This window comes from Marmota marmota, unplaced genomic scaffold (genome assembly GCF_001458135.2).
Source record: "Marmota marmota marmota unplaced genomic scaffold, marMar, whole genome shotgun sequence".
NCBI lineage: Eukaryota > Metazoa > Chordata > Mammalia > Rodentia > Sciuridae > Marmota > Marmota marmota.
This window is the reverse complement of record NW_026000141.1, coordinates 3,147,713-3,168,302: the sequence shown is the minus strand read 5'-3', so window position 1 is coordinate 3,168,302 and position 20,590 is coordinate 3,147,713. Positions and strand designations below refer to the sequence as shown.

The window sequence follows — 20,590 nt, the reverse complement described above, 5'->3', positions numbered from 1 at the left end:
ACTCCTTGGTTTTGGTGTAGGCTGTCACAGTGGCCTGGTGCTACTGGCTATGCTGCAGGGTTCCTGTACTGGCCAGGCCAGGGGGCAGGTATGGTGGGTCCAGATGGGGCCAGCAGCTCTCCATGGCTATGGCAGCGGGCGACTGAGTTCACTGGCCTCGTGAACAGGCCCCTCTGAAGTGGGAGAACCTGCCGTCTGGTGCCTGGGCTGCCCTCTCCTCCAGCTCCCTGCTCCTGTCTCTCTGGCTCCCTGATGTCCTGGACACTGAGGGGGCTGGGCACACCTTGTCTTTCCTATGCAGTCTTCAGAGATGTGGTAGGGTAACTGCAGGGACTCAGGACGAGAGCTTGGGGGAGGTGGGGGGAAGTGTGCTTCTGCTTCAGGCTCTGAGATTAGGAACTGCAGCCCTGAGCTGACCGGGAGCCGAGGCCCACGAGGCAGAGACGGGATTAATTTGCCAGACAAACCACACTGCACTGAAGTGGAAATCATCGCACTGAATTTCAAGTCTAAAGCCAATTAACCTGAGCCGGGTTGAACCTGGGACGAACCTATTTGTTTTTTAAATTACTGCATATTCTCTGAATTGAACTTGAGGCTAAACTTCGAGCGTAGAATTCCCACTTCTACTTCTGAGGAGAGAAGCTCCAGGGCCCATTTGTGCTACGGCACAGAAGCACGGAGGAGATTAGCCGGCTGCCCAGGGCGCCGAGGACCACACATACGTGAAGAGCATTTCTAAGGCTCTGTTTCCTGTCCTCACCAGAGTCGAGAGGGCAGCGCAAAGAATCACGTTTCAATTCAAAAGGATTTCTAAACACAAACGGAAATGAAACAGAACCCGTGAAACAAGAGGACCCGGATGGCTGCCTGATTCAGTGGTCCGCACAGGAGGTGAGTGTTTACCCAGTTGGTTTCACAGTGAAAAGCAGAAAATCCAGCATTTCCAGTGTTCTCAACTGCCTACTAAAAATTGGTTGTTTTCCTTAACAACTTAAAGTTGCTTCAAGTTTACCTCCATATTGACACCTATCATCTATCACCTGTTTACCTATCATGCGCCTGATCACCTGTGTCTGTCTATCATCCATCATCTACTTGACATTCCAGTTCATCAGCTGTCTACCCTCCATCCATCGTCCATGTTTCTTTATCACTGACTCTAAGCCACTTTGCTCTGGAGTTTGGTGCACACAGATCTAAGGAAGCGTTCTTGTTTTTGAGAGGTTATTTCGCGGACAGCCCTCTGGAAAACTTCTAAATTGAGCTGCCTTGACTATAATTCCTCAGAGCCGCCTGGAAGCTGCACTGGAGCTGCAGACTGGGCACTGAGTGGCTGACCTGCTGCCGTGGAGCTGAGGGGTTTGAAATGTGCCAGAGCTTTCTGCAGGATTCTTGGGCTGCTCCGTGGGGGCCTCCACCAGGGAGGATGGGCATGCTGCCTGCCCACCTGTGGGGCATGCAGAAGCCTGCTGACTTAAAAGCGGGCTAGCCCAAGGCTGCCCTGTGCATCTCCCACTTAAACCCTGTCCCTCAGGTTCACTGGGCTGTGGCTCAGCCTCGCCTCCTTCTCTGCCCCTCAGGCAGGGACTCTGACCCTCACTCTCCCACCACCTGGCTCAGGCGAGCCCCAGTGGAAAGGGGTCCAGATGTCATCCAAGGACAAGGGCCCTGGGCTTCTGTCCCTGCATCTTCCCAGGGCATGGGCCCCTGCATCCTGCAGGCAGTCTGCTTTCACCGCTACCGCCCCCTGCCCCCTCCCCCCGTCCTTCCTTTATCTCCAGCTTCATCAAGAGTCTCTCTGATTTGCCCTGAGCCAGACTGCCTGGGCGCATGCCTAACCTCTCTGTACCTCAGTGTCCTCATCTGTCATGTAGAACCGGGCCGGGACCAGAATAGCCACCGAGTGGGAAGTAGAGCTCTTATGATTACTCGCTAATTGCAGTAGCCATGGCAAACCCAGTCAAAAATAGACAATTTCATTTATCCAGACTTAATTTTCTATAATACTAATGTTTTGTGAATGTTCAGAATTCATAAAATTAAAGTAAAACTAAACTCTTAATACATTCTAGGTATTTCATATAAAAGGGGAAAATCAAAGCATAGATCATAGTTCACACTGAGTGACAAGTGCCATGTTAGAATAAACCGCCTGCCACTCCAGGCTCCCTGCTCTCTTCTCTTCAATCCCTCACTCCCAGGTAGGCAAGACCACACATGTTCCAGCCACTGGGATGCCAGCAGAAGGACCCCACCCTCAGGCCTGGCCATCGAACCCCATATGCCTTCCACCCTGTCCCACCTCCCCTCGCTGGCCACAGCAGAGCCCAGGGGATGTAGTGCCACCAGCTCAGGGAAACCAGATCCCTGCATCGTCCCTTGGAAGAAGGTGAGGACTGCAGGTGCTGGACCGTCAAGCAAGAGAAACTGTCAGGCCACACCAGATGGTGGGCAGGGATTCTCACTGTAGCAGAAAACATCAGCCTAATACACACTCAGGGTCCAGGCAGGAGCCCAGAGCAAACGAGGCTGGGAGGGCTGGCCCGAGGGAGCCCAGGTGGGGTGCTGCTGCAGCAGGGAAGCACCCACGTCTGGATATTATCACTTAAAGGTCTCTTTAGCACAGTGTGGGGGTGTTGCTCAGGACAGAGCACGTGCTTAGCAAGTGCAAGGCCCCGGGTGGATCCTGAGCACCAAAAACAAGACAAAGCAACAGCAGAATCCGCACAGCTGCTGCCCTGCGCCACGGACATAGGCCACTGCTGATTCACATGGTCAGAGATGCAGCCGTGTCCAGGGATGCAGCTTCCAGCACATGGTCACAGAAGTGATGCCGCTTCTGTCCTCCTGGGAGCCACAGGACCTTCCTGTGGCACCTGGACTCTCTCTCCCTTTGCTGGGGCTCTACCTGGCATGAAACCCAGCCTCCCACGTTTCTCCGGAGAGGCCCCTGCCTCCCTGCTGGTGGTGACACCCCCCACTTTTACAATGTCACATGGGAAAGCAGTACTTCCTGGTGGCTCCTGTGAGACCTCAATGCATGTCACCCCGTCCATGTGGCACCTGCATTTCTGTTTACAACCAGGTTTTTCTTTACACCAACTGCTCTTGGAGTGTTGTCTGATCCTAAGAAAAAATACCCACGAAATCACAGCTGGGTTTGCCAGATACGTGTTGTTCTAATGAACATGCCAACAAACACAGAGCTGCTAATGGTGGAACCTTCTCATTATCTAACTGCAGTGTGGCCTGGGCCTTAGAAACCACCACCTCTGAGAGTCCGGGATGCAGCCTTTCCTCAGAACCTTGTGGCTCTGTGTGCAGCCTGGGCATCCAGAGCCCTGGCCATGTCCCCTCTAAGGTGTACCTTGGGGGTCAATTCTCCTTCGAAAACAGCATCATGCGCAGGCTCCGATTCAGCAGGACTCTGCTGCAGGGTCCATGACCACAGAGGACACACCGAGGCTTGCTGCTGAGGTCCTGTGTGTGCCAGCTCCCCCACCGCCCGCCAGACCTCTGCTGCCTGTGAGGCAGGTCCTCCCTGGCTGTTCGTGGGAGGCGCACATCCTGGTTTGCTCAGGCTAGGGCAGGTTTGCACAATGATTGCTAATAACCTCTTCTCTGATTCTCAAAAGTGGCCCAGGGCGAGCAGTGCACTAGAGTGTCTCCTACCTCTAGGTCACAGCGAGGCTGACCCCACCGACTGCATTACTCTCTCTGCAACAGAGCCCTCGGCTTCAGCGTGTCTGGCTTGAATGTCACTGGTCCTCATCCCTTACATACCTGCTGTATCTGTGTTCTGGAGGATGGACCACTTTCCACTCTCCAGGGAGTGGGTGTCACCCACGGGTCCTGCTGTGTCCTCTCCAGGCCCAGCCTTGTCCACTGCATTGAGCTGGTGACTGGCATCCACTGAATTTCTCCACGGTGGCTCACAGTGGCCTCGCCTGTCCAAGCCTGCCTTCCTGTATAGTTTAGGACTCATCATCTCTTGCCTGCCAATAACTGAGCAGCCTCCTTGATGCCTGCCCCCTCCACAGCCTGTTCTCTGCTGAGGCCAGCCAGGTCTCCAACTGCACACATGGACCCTGGTGCTCACCAGGATGTAAGCCCAGCCCAGACAGAGCCTGTGGGATGAGCCAGGGCAGCCGCCCTGCCAGCCACCCTCCCCAGGCTCTTCACAACGTGACTGAGTGGCTTCTCTCACCACAAGGTGTTCTGCTTCCTGCCCCTGGAACTGGTGGGATGGCCTTAGGCCAACCAGCCCAACAACTGGGCTGGTGCTAAGAGCAGGCCTTGGTGGGTTTGGGGCCCTCTGGACCCTTCTCTTAGGACTCCACCATTGCCGTATGAACAAGTCTGGGCTGGCCTGTTGAAGAATGCCACTCAGGTGGCCAGTCACCTCTCAGCCCAGCCTGCCATCCAGCAGAATGAAGGAGGCCATTCTAGACCTGCCAGCACTGGGCCTACTCTCCAGCTCACTGCAGATGCGTGAAGGCACCCAGCTGGGTGAGCCACAGCCTGGAGGCACACCCAGATGACCACAGACTTCAGATGAAGTACGCACCTGCTGCTCCGAACCATGGGGCCTCGAGATCTTTGTTCTGCAGCATGACTGAGGCACAGGTAAAGCACAGTCAGCACAGAGCACTAGTGTCACAAGCTCCGGCTGGTCATGTCTCCTGCCCAGTGGCTCCCCCCTGGGGCCGACTCTGGTCTACAGAGGACAAGTGTCTGGAGATGCCTGCTAACTGGCACAACCAGAGCTGGGGTGGTTGCCACAGGCACCTAGTTGGGAGGACAGGGATGCTGGTGACCACTCTAAGAAGCCCAGGACAACCCTCTCCACCCCAGTAAAGTGTTAATCAAATTGAGCTGTGCTGCTGCAGACAAGCCAGGTTCTCAGTGCCACTGTCCTCTCACACTCCCATTCCTCTGTGTGAGGTCCCCTCCTCTCACATCTCCCCATCTGGGCACGTGGCCATCATCTGTGAGCCCCACGGCCCTCCTGGGATATAATCTGTGTGACTTCCAGTGCTGAGCTTCTGGGCCTGGGCCGTCTATTAGCAAAGGAGACAGGAGGTGAGAGACGGGTAGATGATAGGTAGAAGGTTGACAGATGGTAGGTGACTGATGACCAAGAGCTGCTAGGTAATAGATAACAGGTAGATAGACCACAGGTAGTTGGCTGATGAACAGAGAGTTGATAGAAGGATAGATGATAGATGATTGATAGGTGGATAGGAAGGTAGATGAGAGAAGGTAGTAGATAGACAGTAGCTGATTGGTAGATGGTGGACTGATTGACATATCAGCAGATGATGGGAGGCTGGTAGAGGAAGGCGACAGAGAGCTCAGCAGGCGTGGTAGTGTTGTGGGTGTTCATGGGGACACCGTAGGCACTGTGATGGTGACGAGGGCGTTGGCTCCTGCACACCATTTGAAATCCCAAGACTCCACCCACCTTCCAGAAGGCCTGGGTGTCATTCAGTGACGGCAGAGCCAACACTGTCCCCTCTGCTGGTGGGTAGGGAGGAGGGCTTGTGGGATAGGGAGGCTGATTCTGTGGAGAAGGAAGAGTCTGAGGGAGGCTGGGGCAGATCTGGTTTCTGGGAATGTCCTGCAGCTGTGTTATCCACTGAGCCGTTGGGAGGAGCCAGCGGGCCACTCCCAGCACTTGGAAGTGTCCACACCAGCAACCTTCCAGGGGACAGTCCACCTCTAATCTGCAAGTTTGGGACCCAGACTAACAAAGGACCTGATGCTGCTTGCAGATGCCGTGAGAGGTTTCTGGTGGAAAGCGTCCAGTTTCCAGGTACTGCAAGGTGAAGTAGGGCTGCTCCAGAATCGGGGCAGAGAGCAGGCGACACTGGGGGCTGTGTGCCTGCTGGAGACTGTCACAGCATGAGGAAGGAGACACCCACGAGCTGGCAACACCTCCCTCTGGCGACTGGGAGATGTGCGATGGTCGGTCTGGAGGGGGACGTCACTCCCTCGGGAAGCCTCCAACTGTGACCAGGTCTGACTCCTCTGCCCTGTTTAGTCACTTTGGAATTGGAGAAGGTGTGCCAAGCCCTGCAGGTGACCCTCTGGGGAATGTCAGCTAGACTCCTGGTTGGGTTACACTGTAAAGCCAGCTTAGGGTCACGGATGGAGCAAGGGCAGCTGCCACCCGATGGACACAAGGTCAGCAGTTACCCTGGGATGTTCAGGAAGGTCAGTGTCATCAAGCAGCCCTGACATGTGAAGAGGGGACAAAAGAGAATGTGAGGGACAATGACGGGGAGAGATGGCCAGAGGCACATGGCTCTGGCAATGCAGGGGACGTGGGCCAGAGAAGGTGGGCACCTCTGTAGCTGGAAGAGACAAGCAACAGCTTCCCCTGGACCACCTGAGAGCATCCACAGCTCCTCTGCCAGCCAGATGGTGCTGGGTGCCCACCTGCAGAGCCAAGATGCCACCATCTGCAGACGGTCTCACAGCAGCAAGAGGAAGCTGGTTCAGATTTGGAGGGGGTTCAGGACCAGGGGGTGTGTGACCAGCAAGCCATGCAGCAGAGCAGCCCAAGCACCAGCCCTGCCTCTGTCAGACTGTGCCGGCCCTCAGCGTGGCCCTGGGTGTGGCCCAAGGGCTTCCCCCATCCCGCTCACTCACCCTCAGCCCGTGTCAGCCCGACCTGCTGCCATCCACGGCTCTCCAGCTACACTGGGCGTGTGGCTCCTCAAATACACCAGGATTCCCCACCTCAGGGACTCTCACTGATTTTCCACCTTCCGAGCTGTTCTCTCTGACATTCACAGACCCACTCACTAATGCCAATTAGACTTGCTTTCAACATCAGCGCACGCACCATGAGTAAGGAAAACACACAGATGTGCGTGCACACACACGCCTCCCCGAGGAGCCAGCAGAGAGTGGGGTGTGTACTGACCCATGGTACGCGACCATCACATACGACGTAGGATGCACGTGTGTAAAGTGGCATCTGTACAAGTACACATACAGAACACACATTAGACATGAGACACGTGAGAATGTCTCCTTTCCTCTATATGGGGGAGACTGTGAAATCACATATATGAAATTATAGGATTTACCTATGGGAAAGGATAGGTAAGAAATAGGATACACACACACACATATATACATTACTAAACGTGTGCTGCACAAGATGAGCTATGCATGTGCATGTGCATGTGTGTTTATATCTGTGCATGTCTTCTCTGTTCCTCCTCCACAAAGGGAGCTTCAGATCTGAGCTATATCACAGGACACCAGGAGCCAAGTGTGTTCAGGAAGCTCTGCTTCCCTAGTTGGAAACTTGAGAACAGGGGTGTTTCTGCTCATGGCTGATTCTGTAGCACATGAGAAATCCAGTGACATCTGTTGAATGTCTCATGTTCCTACTTTAGGCTTCAGGACCCTGGCTGGGAACGTGAGGGTGGGCCCTTCACCTTCTGCACTGGGTCTCCAGTCTTACTTATAGAAAGGGCATCGCCCAGCACCTTCCCCAGGGCCAGGCTGTGCCTTGGCTCTTCACCAAAGCTCCATCCTGCCTGGGTGGCCACTGGTCCCTACTGGCCGGCTCGAGCTGAGGCCTCAATGCCCGCCCCTGGGCCTGCTCTCCTGGACAATTTGTCAAGAGAAACATTGTTCAGGATCTTGAGGCTCCGAGGAGGAATGTGCAGTTGGGAATTGGGAACTCATCCCCGCCCACACCCCCTGTGGACTCCACAGCTCTCCTGCAGACAATCTGTCCTCCCTAGCTCCACTGGAAAGGGCCTGAAGCACGGTCTTCCTCTCAGTCACAAACACTCATTACATCTTTTAGCACTTTCTCTCTCTGGATCAAAGACCATCCCCTGGGGGAAGATGGAAGAAGAGTCTATAAGTCACCCTAAATTTGAAATGGAGACTCCGAGGTGAACTCTCGCAACAGAAACCACAGATGCGGAAAGGCCAAGAATGGAGGAACCCTCTGGAAATGGAGGCACCCTCTGAAAATGGAGGCACCCTCTGGAAACAAAGGGACCCTCTGGAGTGAGTGACACTTGTGCAGGGCTTCACGCACACCCGTTTGCCTCTGATTCTCCTGATGGATCTAAACTCTGCCGTATCAGAGTTCAGGAACGTGCCTCTGGCTGGGCACTAATTAGGCACTACTGTCTTAATGAGTGAGGTTTCCTGATATAAGTGGGGGTTGCGGTCACAGCAGACACACACAGATCCATGTTCAGCGGGACGTGGAGCCAGGGGCTCAGCAGTGGAGAGCTAACTTCTAAATCACTCACAGCACGACTTTCCGAGGTTGGACGCCAAAGGAAAATACCACAGCTTTGTGCCAATTACATGCTTTCTGCTGGTGATACCGGGTTTAATTTCCTGCATATTTAGAGGTTTTGGAATGACTATGGCATCTATCACATGCCTTAATGCATCTGCTGTCAATGTTTCCCCTCTCCACACAGCAATTGCTTTTTAGTCACAGACCTAGACATCAAATAAATACTTTCCATCACAGCAATGAAGGAGAATCAGTAAGGATCACCCTCATGGCCGTCAGGAACCTGGAAGGCGCTGGCCACCACCCACAAGGACGCCCTTGACCCACTTTGAATAGCTGGCTCCCTGCATCCAAGCATGCAGCAAATAACACGCCTCCGAACTGATTCCACCCAAGTAGCCCGTTCAACCTAAAGTGTGTGTTTTGACCAAGTCAGTTGAACCAGGAGCACCACGGAGAGGAAACGGAGGGTCTGACACTTTTAAAACAGTAGATGTTCACCAACTCTTGACATAAACCTGGATTTAGTTCATCATTCATTTTTCCAAAAATTGTTTATTTCTCAAGGAACTACATGTCCCAGGCCTCTGGTTCATTCTAGCAATGGAGAGGAATAAGGCCCACTGGCTCCTGAGTCCCTCCAGGTCTGTGTCATGTCCACACAGGCCAACTGAGGACTGGCCACTCTGACGTGGGGAAGTCAGGCCTCATCTAGGATCTGGAGTCCTAGGAAAGGCCAGATCCTGCAGCATTGAGATCGCTGTGAAGTTCCCTGGAACAGAAGCTCTCGACCCTGCAGCCACTGGGCATTACAGCCTGACTCTGTGCCCTGCAGCCTCGGGCCCTGGAAGTGGAGATGCACAGTGGCTCTCTGCTCCGCTGGCTACCTGCCCCCTGCCGCTCCCAGGAGCCCCTGCTGCGGAGCCTCTTGTCCCCACTGGAGCTGCCCAAGGATCCTAACTGCTGTCCTGTGTTTCTCTGTCTAGGGAGAAGACGGCCACCATGGGGAGGGAGTGTGGGCTGGTCCTTCCTTCCTGTCCTTGTCTTGACCTGCCCCTGTCGGTGCAGGACACCATCTACAGGCTCACCTGCTCTTACTCTCCTGAGTGGGACTAATGTTGCCCACCAGTTCAGCTCTTGAAACTCTGCAGGTCATCCTCGGCCCATCCTGGACTTGTCCCTCCTTTGCACATGAGGCCCTGGGAAATCCCTGCCTCAGGGCCCAGCGTCCCTTCCCCGCCTGAGGAACACGTGGCTCTGAGCCCTTTGTGTGTCTTGCGTGTTAGATATGTGTCCCCCTTCTAGTCCTCTGTGACAGCCTGTGACATGGCCCCCTCCACCCTCCTTTCCTGGAGCCTCTTCGCTGGACACTTTCCCCAGAAATGCCTCCAAAAGGCCACTGGGGAGCGGCCCGGGGGGATGGGTCACACACCAGGCATCCTCACCTGGCAGACAATGGGCACACACAGCCCAGAGTGGCCTGAGGTTTCTGTGGCAGTTCTAGGAAGAAGCACAAAGCAAGGAGGAGCCGTGGTCTTGCTGTGGGGAGCTGAGCCACGGGCTGGAGGCAGCAAGGCAGAGAGCTCAACAGGGCCATGGGAGAGAGGAGGTGCAGGGAGGGCCTGGAGCAGGAGGGGCTGGGGACCTGGGCAGGGCGGTGGGGGCGGGAAGCGAGAAGGAGATGGATGGGCCTTAGAGGCCTCTGAGGGAGGCGGGGAGACAGGAAGAACTTGGTGTGTGACGGGTGCCTCCTCGTGGCCCTCGTTTTCAAAGCACCTCTGTGACTCCTGGACTGAGAATGGATTTGGGGGTGGGCGAGGTCCTAAGCAAGGTCACTGCCTAGGCTCAAGAAGCCTTATGGGGGTCTAAACAGGCACAATCCAGGAGGGATTGGTGATGGTGCCCTTGGAGTGAGGAGCTGGCCCACAGCAGATTCCTATTCAGGAGTGAACGTCCACGTGGCCACAGTGACTCTCAGAGATGTTCCCCACACCGTGCAGAGGCAGAACTGTCATAGCCTCTGTGTCCGTTTACAATGCGAGGAGTCAGAGCTGCTGTCCATCAGACAGGGTTCCCCCTGGGCAGTGCACCTCGGAGCTGCACTCCCCGGCCCGACTCTTCCCATCTGCCCTCCCCCTGGGGACAGCAGCCTGCACCTTCGGGTGGGTGGGGCTGGAGGCTTGTGGCTACCCTGCATCCTGTGGTCTTTACTCCTTTAAATGGACTCTGGCTTTATCTTCTGAGCTTGTGGTGCCCGGTCTGAATGTTCTCTGGGATTCTTTGTGTAAATTCTAGACGAGGGGTGGCCTGGGACCCGTGGGGCTTCTTTCTTTCTAGGTCTTAGATGACAGAGGTTTCACATGGGACATTCATGGCTGGTGGTGTTGAAGCCTGTCACACCTGCCTCTGAGTGCCATAGGAATATGCTCTCTGCTGCCCAGGGCATGGGGCCAGGTGAAGTGGATTTAGTTCTCGGCCAGTCCAGGACACAGGGCAAGGCCGGTCCCTCTCTGACCTGTTTTGTCCCATTTTCCAGATCTCTCCACTTTCTCAGGAGCTGAAATCCCCACTTGTCTTGATTTCGACATCCAGGAGAACAATCTAAGCACTGTGCTCCGACACACATCCGCAGGAGTGAACAGACAGCTCACATGCTCCTTCAACAAGCACAGTGATGAGGGATGGTGCTTAGTCCCAGGACTGAGAGTCTGCAGGTATCTGCAGGAACAGTGGGGTCCCCCAGCAGACGTCCCCCAGTGGGGATCGGCCCCTCAGAGTCCACCAGTGGGGGCTCTGGATAACCTCCTGCATTAAGAACAGGTAGCCCTTTCCCTTCGAGGCCATCTTACCTCCCTCCTACTTCTCAGCTCTGCACAGTCTTGACTGTGGCTCTGACAACCTGCCCATGAATCAGCCAGGCTGCCGTCCAGGGGAAACGCATGGACACTGAGCTCTGAATTCCACCTGGTTGTCAATGCTGTCCTTGTTGCACAAGAGCCACACGGCTGCCCTGGGGTTCCACGGCAGCCAAGTTTGCCAACCATGTTCCAGGGGTAAGTGATGGAGGCAGAGGGGACCGGCTTGGGGATGAGACTGAAGAGCGCTGTCCCTGTGGAAGTGCCAACACTCAGCTTCCTCACCCCGAAAGTAAGGGTGATGACAGGGTGGCTGTGGGGTCAAGTGGCCTGGGCCTTCCTGTTGGGGAGTGAGTACTGGCAGGCAGGTGCTGAGCGTGACCGCTGCCCTTAGGACCACGGCTGCCCCTTGGCCTCCCAGAGTCAAGTGCCCAACTAGCCGTTCTGAGAGCGCCCTGGAGGTCCAGCAACGGGCGGACAGGCACAGGGGAGAGGAGCGAGGAGGAGCCAGGCGGGGGGAGGAGAAATGTGCTATCCTGTCCACTGAAACTTTGACTCCGGCCACACATAACGCAGCTCCTGCGTTAGGACGTCAAGTCCAGAGGAGCATCATCCTGGTGTCTGAATAGAACACTGCTGCTGAGCATCACAGTGCCAGGGGCCGAGGGGTTCCTGCAGCCCGGCTCCCCTTCCTCCCTTAGCCCCCCTGGCTGCCTGGGTCTCCCCCGCACAGAAGGCAGACGAGCACCCCGCAGGCCAGCAGGTGCCCTGCCCACTCTGCAGCCACAGATCCATTCTCTAGAGCAGTGGGCGCCCTGAGCCACAGACCCTGACCTCATGGGGTGGATGGAAGGTCCAGGAAGGAGAGTCAGACGAGGAATAGATCAAATGCAAAGATGCATATGAGCATCCGGGAAGAAACAGGCAAAAAACAGGCACCTGAGTGGGTAGGCAGAGGCACAGCACGCAGCGTCCCTGAGGTGTGCACATGGCACTCAGGAGGGTCCAGCTGAGAGGGGGACTGAGGGAGCAGGCTGCCCACACACCTCGGGGAGAGGCCAGGCAGAGACAGGGAGGGGTGCCCATCCTGTGGAGCAACGTGAAGATGGCAGCACAGCAGGAAAGAGAGACAGGAGAGGCGAGGTGGGAGTGAGGCCCAGCAGCAGGCAGCGTGCAGTCCCGTGGGCTTGGCCTTGGCTGTGGGCACTGGGCTTCTCTGCGGAGGTGGGAGGGAAGCGGGGAGGAGATCTGAGCTGAGGAGCGTCGTGACGGATTTGCACTTTGCACCCTGGCTGCTGCGTTCACAGTGGCTGTGGAGAGGACACAGGTGGGCAAGGAAGGCCTGGGAGGCCAGCAAGGAGGCCATCACCTTGATCTAGGGGAGATGTGGTGCCCTAGACTGGGGAAGGAGGGTTGGATCCTAGATGTATTTTAAAGCATGAGCAACAGGACTTGCTGAGAGATTGGACATGAGAGAAAGAGAGAGAAATCGAGGATGAACCAGGATATTGGCCAGAGCATCTGGAAGGAGCTACCACTTCTGGACGAGAAGAAGATTCCGGAACACGTGGGTGGGAGGGTGGATCATGGAGGGCCTCCCATGGTCTTGCTTTTTCCTATACCCTTGACTTCTTTCCGAGCTTGTAATGACAGGATTGTGCCTCTGGTTTTGTGGTCCTAACATCTAGCCAGGGCCCAGCACCTGGTGTGGACTCAGCTTGCGTTTGCCGACTGCTTTCTAGGGGGACAGGGGCTCCCTCCCTGGCCGCCCCCTGCCATGCAGAGAGGTGAGGTTCCTCTCGTTCAGAGGAGCGGGGCTGCCTACTGTGGGGCTGCTGGTGGGGGCCTGGCTCCCTGTGCTTTGGGGTGCTCACTCCAAGGAGGTGCTACTGCTTTGGTCAGCCAGCTGGGCTCTGGACTGGGCAGTGGTAGCTCCACAAATCCATTTTCCTCTGCTGCCTGGAAGCCTGCTACAAGGTTCCCGGCAGAGCCAGCCTGAGTCCCCCGCCTCATCCATCTCCCCGTGCCTTTGTCTTGAATCACTTGTGCATTTAATTTAAAAAGAGAAAGAGGAGGCTGCGAGGAAGGAAGGGATCAATGGAATTTAAAGGAGAGGTGAGGGCCGTCCCTCCCCATCCCTCACTCTCTCGGGTAGATACTTGTGGGTTGGGCAGGGAACTGGGAACAGAGGGAGTTCCTCGTCTCCCTTGGCCAGTGTTGCAAACCAGAGCTGGGCGAAATTGCGGACTTACATCTCCATTGACTTCACACAAATGCTCGGCTGTAAGATCATTCTGGGCTGCGGGCCATCAGTCCAGCCCCTGGGCTCCTCCTTCCTGCCCCTTGCAGCCCTGATGCAGCCACCAAGAGGGCAGTGGTACCTGCATCCCACCACCACACCCCCAGGGGCTGGGAAGAGGCCCAAAGCACTTGGAAAACAGAAAGGGTCAGGAGGGAGCCTGGCCCAGAGGTGACCTCCAGGGCAGCCTTGATCCTGCTCTGTGTGGGGCCGGGGGGGATCCCCAAATGTGAGGGGCAGGATTCTCAGAGGTGATGGGAGGGCCAGCGCTGTCAGGCCCCAGTGGGTGGGCCAAGCTGCTGGGACAGGGGACCAACTCGCCTTGAGCACATCTTCATCGGACGACCTGCACTCCACAGACTCCAGCAGCCCTGTCACGGTGCCGTCCTCCTCCACGGAGACCACCTTCACGGGGACGGCCACCGTCTTCCCAGTGAGGATGGCTGTGTTGAGGATCTCCGCCTCCTGGAAGAGGAAACACAGAGCCATCACCCTGGCTCCCGCGTGGCCCAGCCCTCACCTGCGCTCGCGGCCACTGACCAGCCCTCCACCCAAGTTCAGCACTCCTGTTGCGGCACCAGCCCAGGGCCGAGGTGGCCAAGGGACCATTTCTGTCCTCCCCTGGATTTCTGCAGGGAGGATATGGCAGGGGAGGGTTGTGGAGCCAGTCAAGTTAACAGGGCAAACACTTCTCAAATCTCACCATGCACCAGGTTTCCATGCTTTACAAAGGCCCACCCTGCAATTATCCCAACATCCTGTTTTATAACTAGCACAGAGAAGTTTTGTAACTTGCCCAAACCACACAGCTAGAGAATAATGAAGGTGGAATTTGAACCCAGGAACTTGGGCTCCTGAGTGGACGCATTAGAGAGCCCATTACATATGTCTGAACTTGAACACAGAGGTTCTGACTTGAGCTTTCCACTACCAGCCAGAGGCAAGGCCAGGGGGTCCGGAGCCTAGAGACTGATGCCACCTCACACACACAGGAGTCTGACACTCTGGCTTCCTTCACTTTCTGCAGTTCTCCACACTTGGGGTCCTGGCCTCCGTCATGGCTGCAGGGACACCCCCACAGGGACACACACCCTCACGTGGACATGCGTTTTGTCCCTGAGCTCTCCTTTCAGGGTGAGCCATGCTCAGGGCTGCCTGCTGCCCAGCTGCTTGCTTTCAGAGCTGGAACACCGCGACCTCTCCCCCTGGTGCAGCCTGCCCGCTGCTGTCCAGCTCCAAGGCATTGGGTCCCCTTGTCTCTCCTGGAGGCTGGGCTCCCAGGGCAGCTGTTTCTGCTCCCACAGGGGGCCTGAGTGCCCAGGGCTCTCCTAGGGCTCCAAGGTGAGCACTCGGCCTTCCCCTCCTCGTGGCCTGTGGCCTGTGAATGCCCCAGGCCCTGGGGCGTCCATCTCCACCTCCTTCCCCAAGACCAGGAAGTACACTCCCACCTTCTCTCACATACAGATCCAGAACCCAACGTCCCCCAAATCTCTGTGCTGCCACCACCTCCAAGCCCTGCCCCTGATGTCAGTCCCAGCTCATCACGGGCCAACCGTGTCCCCAATTGGCCTCCACCAACACACACACACACACACACACACACACACACAGCTGCTCTCTTGTGACTCTGCACCTGCCTGGCCCTTGTACAGTGGCGGCAGAACATCAGCATGTAGTGTGGGCTGGCCAGGGAGCCCCGAGGGGTTAGGGCTGACCTTCCTCAAGGCTATCTGGTCAGTCTGCCCCTGCTCTAGGCAGAGCTGCAGAGGCTGGGCCTGCAGAGTCCCGGGCATCCCGTCTCCCGTGAACCTGAGAGCCTGTGGGGAGCAGCCTGCAGGTTGAACTTTCTGTTTCTTATTGGGAGTTTATGCTTCCTTCACAGGATGAGCTCAACTTATGAAAAAACCTGTTTTCTCTTGATTTTAACTGTAAGAGACTGGGCTCCAACTGGAGCGCTCCTGAGTTTCAGAGACGGCCTCAGCTGAATATGCGCAGGGCCCCTGGCCCCTGGCCTCCTGGCCCCCTAGCCCCCAGCCCCCTGGCCCCGTCCAACGCCACACTTTCTGTTTCCCCTCCTGAGTTCCCAGTGTGATTTTATTTTATTTTGGGTAAAAACTGTAAAAAATGATGGGCAAACTCCAAATATAATGCTCCTTCCTGCTGCCTCTGGGAGAGGAAAGCCCCCTGTACTTTTTCCACTCCAAGGGGACAGAGTGGAAGAGGCTGGGGCTCTGGCCAGGCTGACTTTGTGTTCCTGCCAACACTGGGCTCACCCTGAACCCAGGACATAGGAGCGCAGACCCTGCAGCACATACTTGGTCCATCCTGCCCGCAAGCTGCCATGCTCCGGGTCACTGCAGGGCTGTCTGTGTGCCCTGTGGCATTCCTGGGTCTCTGGCAACACCACAACATGACTCTGGGCTCCCGAGAGGCTGTAGAACAGCATAGGAGGGGGCCCTTCAGAGAAGCCACCGTGCGCTTTTCTCGAGTCTAACACAGCATTGTCTATCACAGAGGAAGAGCACCTCTCCCAATTTTGCTGGGGTAACGATGGCCCATGTCTAGTGTGGTCCCCTGGAAACAGATCCTAAGAAGAGGCCCCAGAGCAATTCATCTGAGGGGTTCGGGGAACTTCAGGAGTGGGTGGTGGGGATGTAGGAAGCAGAGGCAGCCAATTTACCACTGGCCAGGTGCTCAGTCCTGCAGTCCTGCAGAGAGTGACGTACACCATGAAAAACGTTACTTTCTCTGTGTATATAAATGCACGAACCTTTCAATGCACTGAGGTCTAATAGAATTACCCGGCAGGGAAATGTTATAAAATACTCTCCTAGGAGCAAGCACTTCCACTGCGGCTGTTTACTGGGGAGCAGAGGTATCGATTCACCAACTCCAGGAGCGGCTCAGGGGATGGCCGCCTATGCCCAGCCTGCTGTGTGAGGGTGAAGCCCACGGCTCCCATTTCAGATAACGCCGCAGATGGAGGGTGACTCTCAGGATGGGGAGGAGCTCTCTGCCCTGATGGGGGGTGGGGAGCGCCCAGGGCACCACAGACTCTGCTTCCACACAGGGTGGAGCAGCTCATCACACAGCTGTCTGGCAGAGAGGAACCGAATCAGAGCATCGGCCCGTTTTGCGTGTGTCTGGTGTCCTGGCTCTCCACGTCAAGTACCAGCACTGTCATTTATGCATGTTCACCCTTAAAACTAATTTTAAACAGAGCAGAGGGCTGGGGTTGTGGCTCGGTGGTACAGCACTCGCCTAGCATGCATGAGGCACTGGGTTTGATCCTCAGCACCATATAGAAATAAAATAAAGATATTGTGTCCACCTAAAATTAAAAAAGAAATGTTAAAAAAAATCTCTTCCTTAAAAAAACAAAAGAGAAGAGAAAAAGCATGGAGAGAGAGAAGCACATTGGAGGGAATGTCTTCAGTCCTGGAGAGCTTGCTGTTCATGCTCTGCAGCTTGGGTGTCCAGTGCTCCAAGGCCCAGGTGCTGAAGGCTTGGCCCTCAGGGTGGTGCTATTGGGAGGTAGTGGGCTTTACGAGGCGGGGCCTGGAGGGAGTCTTTAGGCCATTGGGGGTACGTCCTGGAAGAATGTGTCTTGGAACCCTGGCCCCTTCCTCTTCCTCTTTTTGCTTCCTGGTTGTGAGATGAGCAGAGGCTTTGCTCCTTCATGTGATCCACCAAGATGTGTTGCCTCCCCACAGGCCCAGAGAAGCAGGGTCAACTCCTTGTAGACTGGAACCTCCAAACCTGGGAAGCAAAGTGAACCTTTCCTCTTCACGTGTTGATGCCCTGGGGTGTTTTGTTATAGTGACGGAAGGTGACTGACGTAGTGCAGAGATGGCTAGCTGCTGGGTAGTGGCCATTCTGCTCAATTCCTGCCTGACACCTTGGCAGGAAGATGCCCAGACATGTCTTTCAGCAGCCTCTGCCTGAGACATGGTTCTGGCTTATGAGACATAAAGGAAGTCCCTTGGTGAGCTGCCAGAAACAGAAAGAAACCCAGCTGGCTCTGGAGGTTGTCTTCCCTGCTGCTATGCACTGGCACAGGGCGGGCTGGTGACAGGCTGGTGACAGCCATAGGTAACCGGGTGGGAGAGCCCAGGTCCAGTGCAGGGTGGAGGTGAGACTAGGCGCCTGTCTTAGGACTTTCTGGCTGTGAGTCCCTGCTCTGACACAGCCACTGGGTGACACTGGGCCAGGGACCCTCTTGGTGCCTAAGCCCTGCAGCTCTAACATGAGGACAATGACAGTCTGCCTCATAGGCTTGCCCCAGGAGTTAGCATGAGAAGGGTACCTGGCACTGTCCCAAAGTTTGACACATAAATCAACGTGAATGATGACCATATGGGTGGACCACAAAGCTCATGAGCACTTGGACCTTGGAAGGTGACCTTGAATGGACATAGGGTCCTTGTGGATCAAATCGGTCAAGAGGAGCTCCTACTGCATTGGCGAGGGTCTGACCCAACAACTTAGATAGGAAACACAAGAGGCCACTTGTGGATGGAGGGCGGCTGAGGTTTGGGGCTGTAGTTGAGGAAGGTCAAGGACCGTCCAAAACCAGCGGAAGCTGGAGGAGGCAGGAAGGAGCCCCCGAGGCTTCAGAGGGGGCACAGCCCTGAAGACACCTTGATTTCCAGCCTCTGTCCTCTAGACCTGCCATGGGGACATTTCTGCTAAGCCACCAATCTGGGGAGCTTCGTTATGATGACCCTCGAGAAACTGAGGCAGAGGGCCCTGGTGCAGGAGCCTGGGCACGGGATGCCCTGTCACATGACTTGACCTATTTCCCACGGGCTCTGCAGACTCCAGGTCTTGCTCACTGTTACCTCTGCTTTGTGCTTCATGGACCTACAGACACTCACAGTCTTCCACCTCTAGCTGCAGCGACTAAAAAAGGAAGCTGTCCTTGGTCCCCACCAGGCCTGGCTCATGTGAACAAGTTGGGTCACCTCACTCTTCCTACTAAGAAAGCGGCCAGAGGATTTTCTCCCTTCCTTTCCTCTCCTTTCTTCTGGCCTCCCGTGTCACCACAGCTATTCTGGAGGTGGCCTGCCATTTTGAGCCTGGGCTCTGAATTGACCTGTACATGTTAGCGTAGAAAATAAGGTCTCAAAAATGAACAAAAGAGCAGCAGTTCCTCCAGAGGTCACCTTCAAGCACCCCGCTAAGGGTGGGCAAGCATTCTTGGGAGCCAGTGAGAGGGTGCACGGCCGCTGCCCTTCTTCCTGGCCCCGTGGGGAGCCTGGCCCAGCCTGCAGCTGCCTCCTGAGCCTGAGCTGCCCGTTCCCATCACCCAAGTCTGCAGAGACCAAACTGAGAATGGGCGCTTTGAGGAGACGGACCTCAAGTGACCTGGCATAGGTAACTGTGCTCGGAGGAGGTATGCCAAGGGGCGTTTCCCAGAGGGGGTGCTGGAGAGCCCCTGGAGAGTGGGGTCAGCCCTGAACAAGCAGAACTTTAGTTCTGTATTGAGAAGAATTTCCCCGCAACTTATTTTGGCATGTTTTAAGGAGAGCAGTGCTTCTTGGAGAGAGAAAGCTGATGGATGTTGCTTCGGGAAACTTCTCTCTCCTTGCGTAAGGCCTGCTGGGACACTGGCCGAGCGCTGGGCAGGCGTGGGTGACCCTCTCCCTATGAGTTTCGCTCCAGGGTAGTGGAGCAGAGTGGACAGTGGGAGCATCTCCTTTGGCCCCGAGCAGTCTGCAGGTGCTCTGGGACTCACCCTGGCTCTTCCTGTGCCAGACTGCGGCACCTTCCCGGGCTTGCTGGTCGGCTCCCTCCCTCATTCCCTGGAGCGCCCACCCGCATCCTTCCAATAAGCGCCTTTTTCAGAAACTTAACGGGACTCGGTTTCTTTGGCTTAGTGAAGCTGACCTGGAGTGTAATTGGATGAAGGCGAGTGGTTGGTGAGGTTCTCTCCAAGCTCTCATTGAGATGCAGACGTTGTACTCCTTAACCATGTTCAATCTCAGTTCTTGCTTAACAATTATCAGTCTCATTGTTGAACTTGCAAATTGAATGTTGCCTTTGTTTGAGTTCCTGGGACCAGGGCTGTGAAGCAGTGAGTCCATGTGCAGGGGACCGGGGAGGGAGGGAGCAGTGGGGACAGGGCAGGGGGAAGGCCAGGGCCAGGGTGTGTGTCACAGTGGCCCCCACAGGCTCCATTCTGCAGAGGCTTCACCTCCCAGAACCAATGCTTCAGCTTCTACTCCTGAGCTGTGGGTCCCCAGGTCTGTAAGCGCCACACTTGGGCACAACTTCCAGTATGCCAGGGAAGTCCAGGAGCACGTGTGGATGGTTATGTGGAGTGACCTGAGGGGGGGATAGGTCTTCGCTCACAGGAGTGTCCAGCAGGAAGGAGGCTGAGGGGGTTGACAGACCAGAGACCTGGGCTCCAGAAACATGACGCCATCTACTGTGCAGGCAGACACATTCCCCAGGAGAGCAAGGCATTGGGCAAGTGTGTTTTGGAAAAGAAACCCACCTGGGCACTCTCATTTGCATGCTGGCATGTAGCCGGCATTTAGAGGAATCACACAGCAGGGCTCAGAAGCAAAGCTCTCCTTGCTGCCTGAAGCCGGGAGGGCCGGCCAGCTCTCCTGAGGAGCCCACACCTCCTGCTTCAGGGAATCAGGAGGAACGTGCTGGTGCTGACCCTGCAGGCCTCAGAGGTGGGCTGCACTCTCCCTGACCCAGGCTCACGATGTCCACCTGATGCTGTCTGGGAAGCCAGACTATAGGCTTTGGGGACACAGTTGAGATCTGACTACGCTTTGAAGCTTTTCGATTTTCTTCTGATGCTTTGGCAACATCTTCCTGCTTTCTTGTTTATGAAAACAAACACAAAAGAAATAACAAAAGCAGCACGTGATATGACAGCTACTGAGGTTCAGAAGCGAAGTCTGGCCACCACCCTGGCCCCCTGAGGGTAGCAGGAAGGGAGGCCAGCTCTTGGCGCACCTCCCGCAAATATGCCACTCAGCCCTCCATGCTTCCCAGGTCTATGCAGTCAGGTAGAGTCGGTGGCTCTTGTAGCCATTAAAATGTGGGGGTTGTGTTGTTTTTTTCTGAATTGAGGCCATAAAGCTTTCCCAATCAATTGCCCCTCCAGTCTCAATAGCACCCCCCCCCCCC

General features: G+C 55.7%; 1 protein-coding gene across 4 annotated transcripts in view; it reads right to left on the bottom strand.

The window, feature by feature from the left end:
• Tmem132d (transmembrane protein 132D) overlaps nucleotides 1-20,590 on the bottom strand; it is a 496,798-nt gene that overhangs the window by 61,176 nt on the left and 415,032 nt on the right. For all 4 annotated transcript variants that reach the window (XM_015505636.2, XM_048785906.1, XM_048785908.1 and 1 more), the window contains one exon: nucleotides 13,763-13,906. In XM_015505636.2, the coding sequence (XP_015361122.1) occupies nucleotides 13,763-13,906 (144 nt within the window). The remainder of the gene's footprint in view (nucleotides 1-13,762; nucleotides 13,907-20,590) is intronic.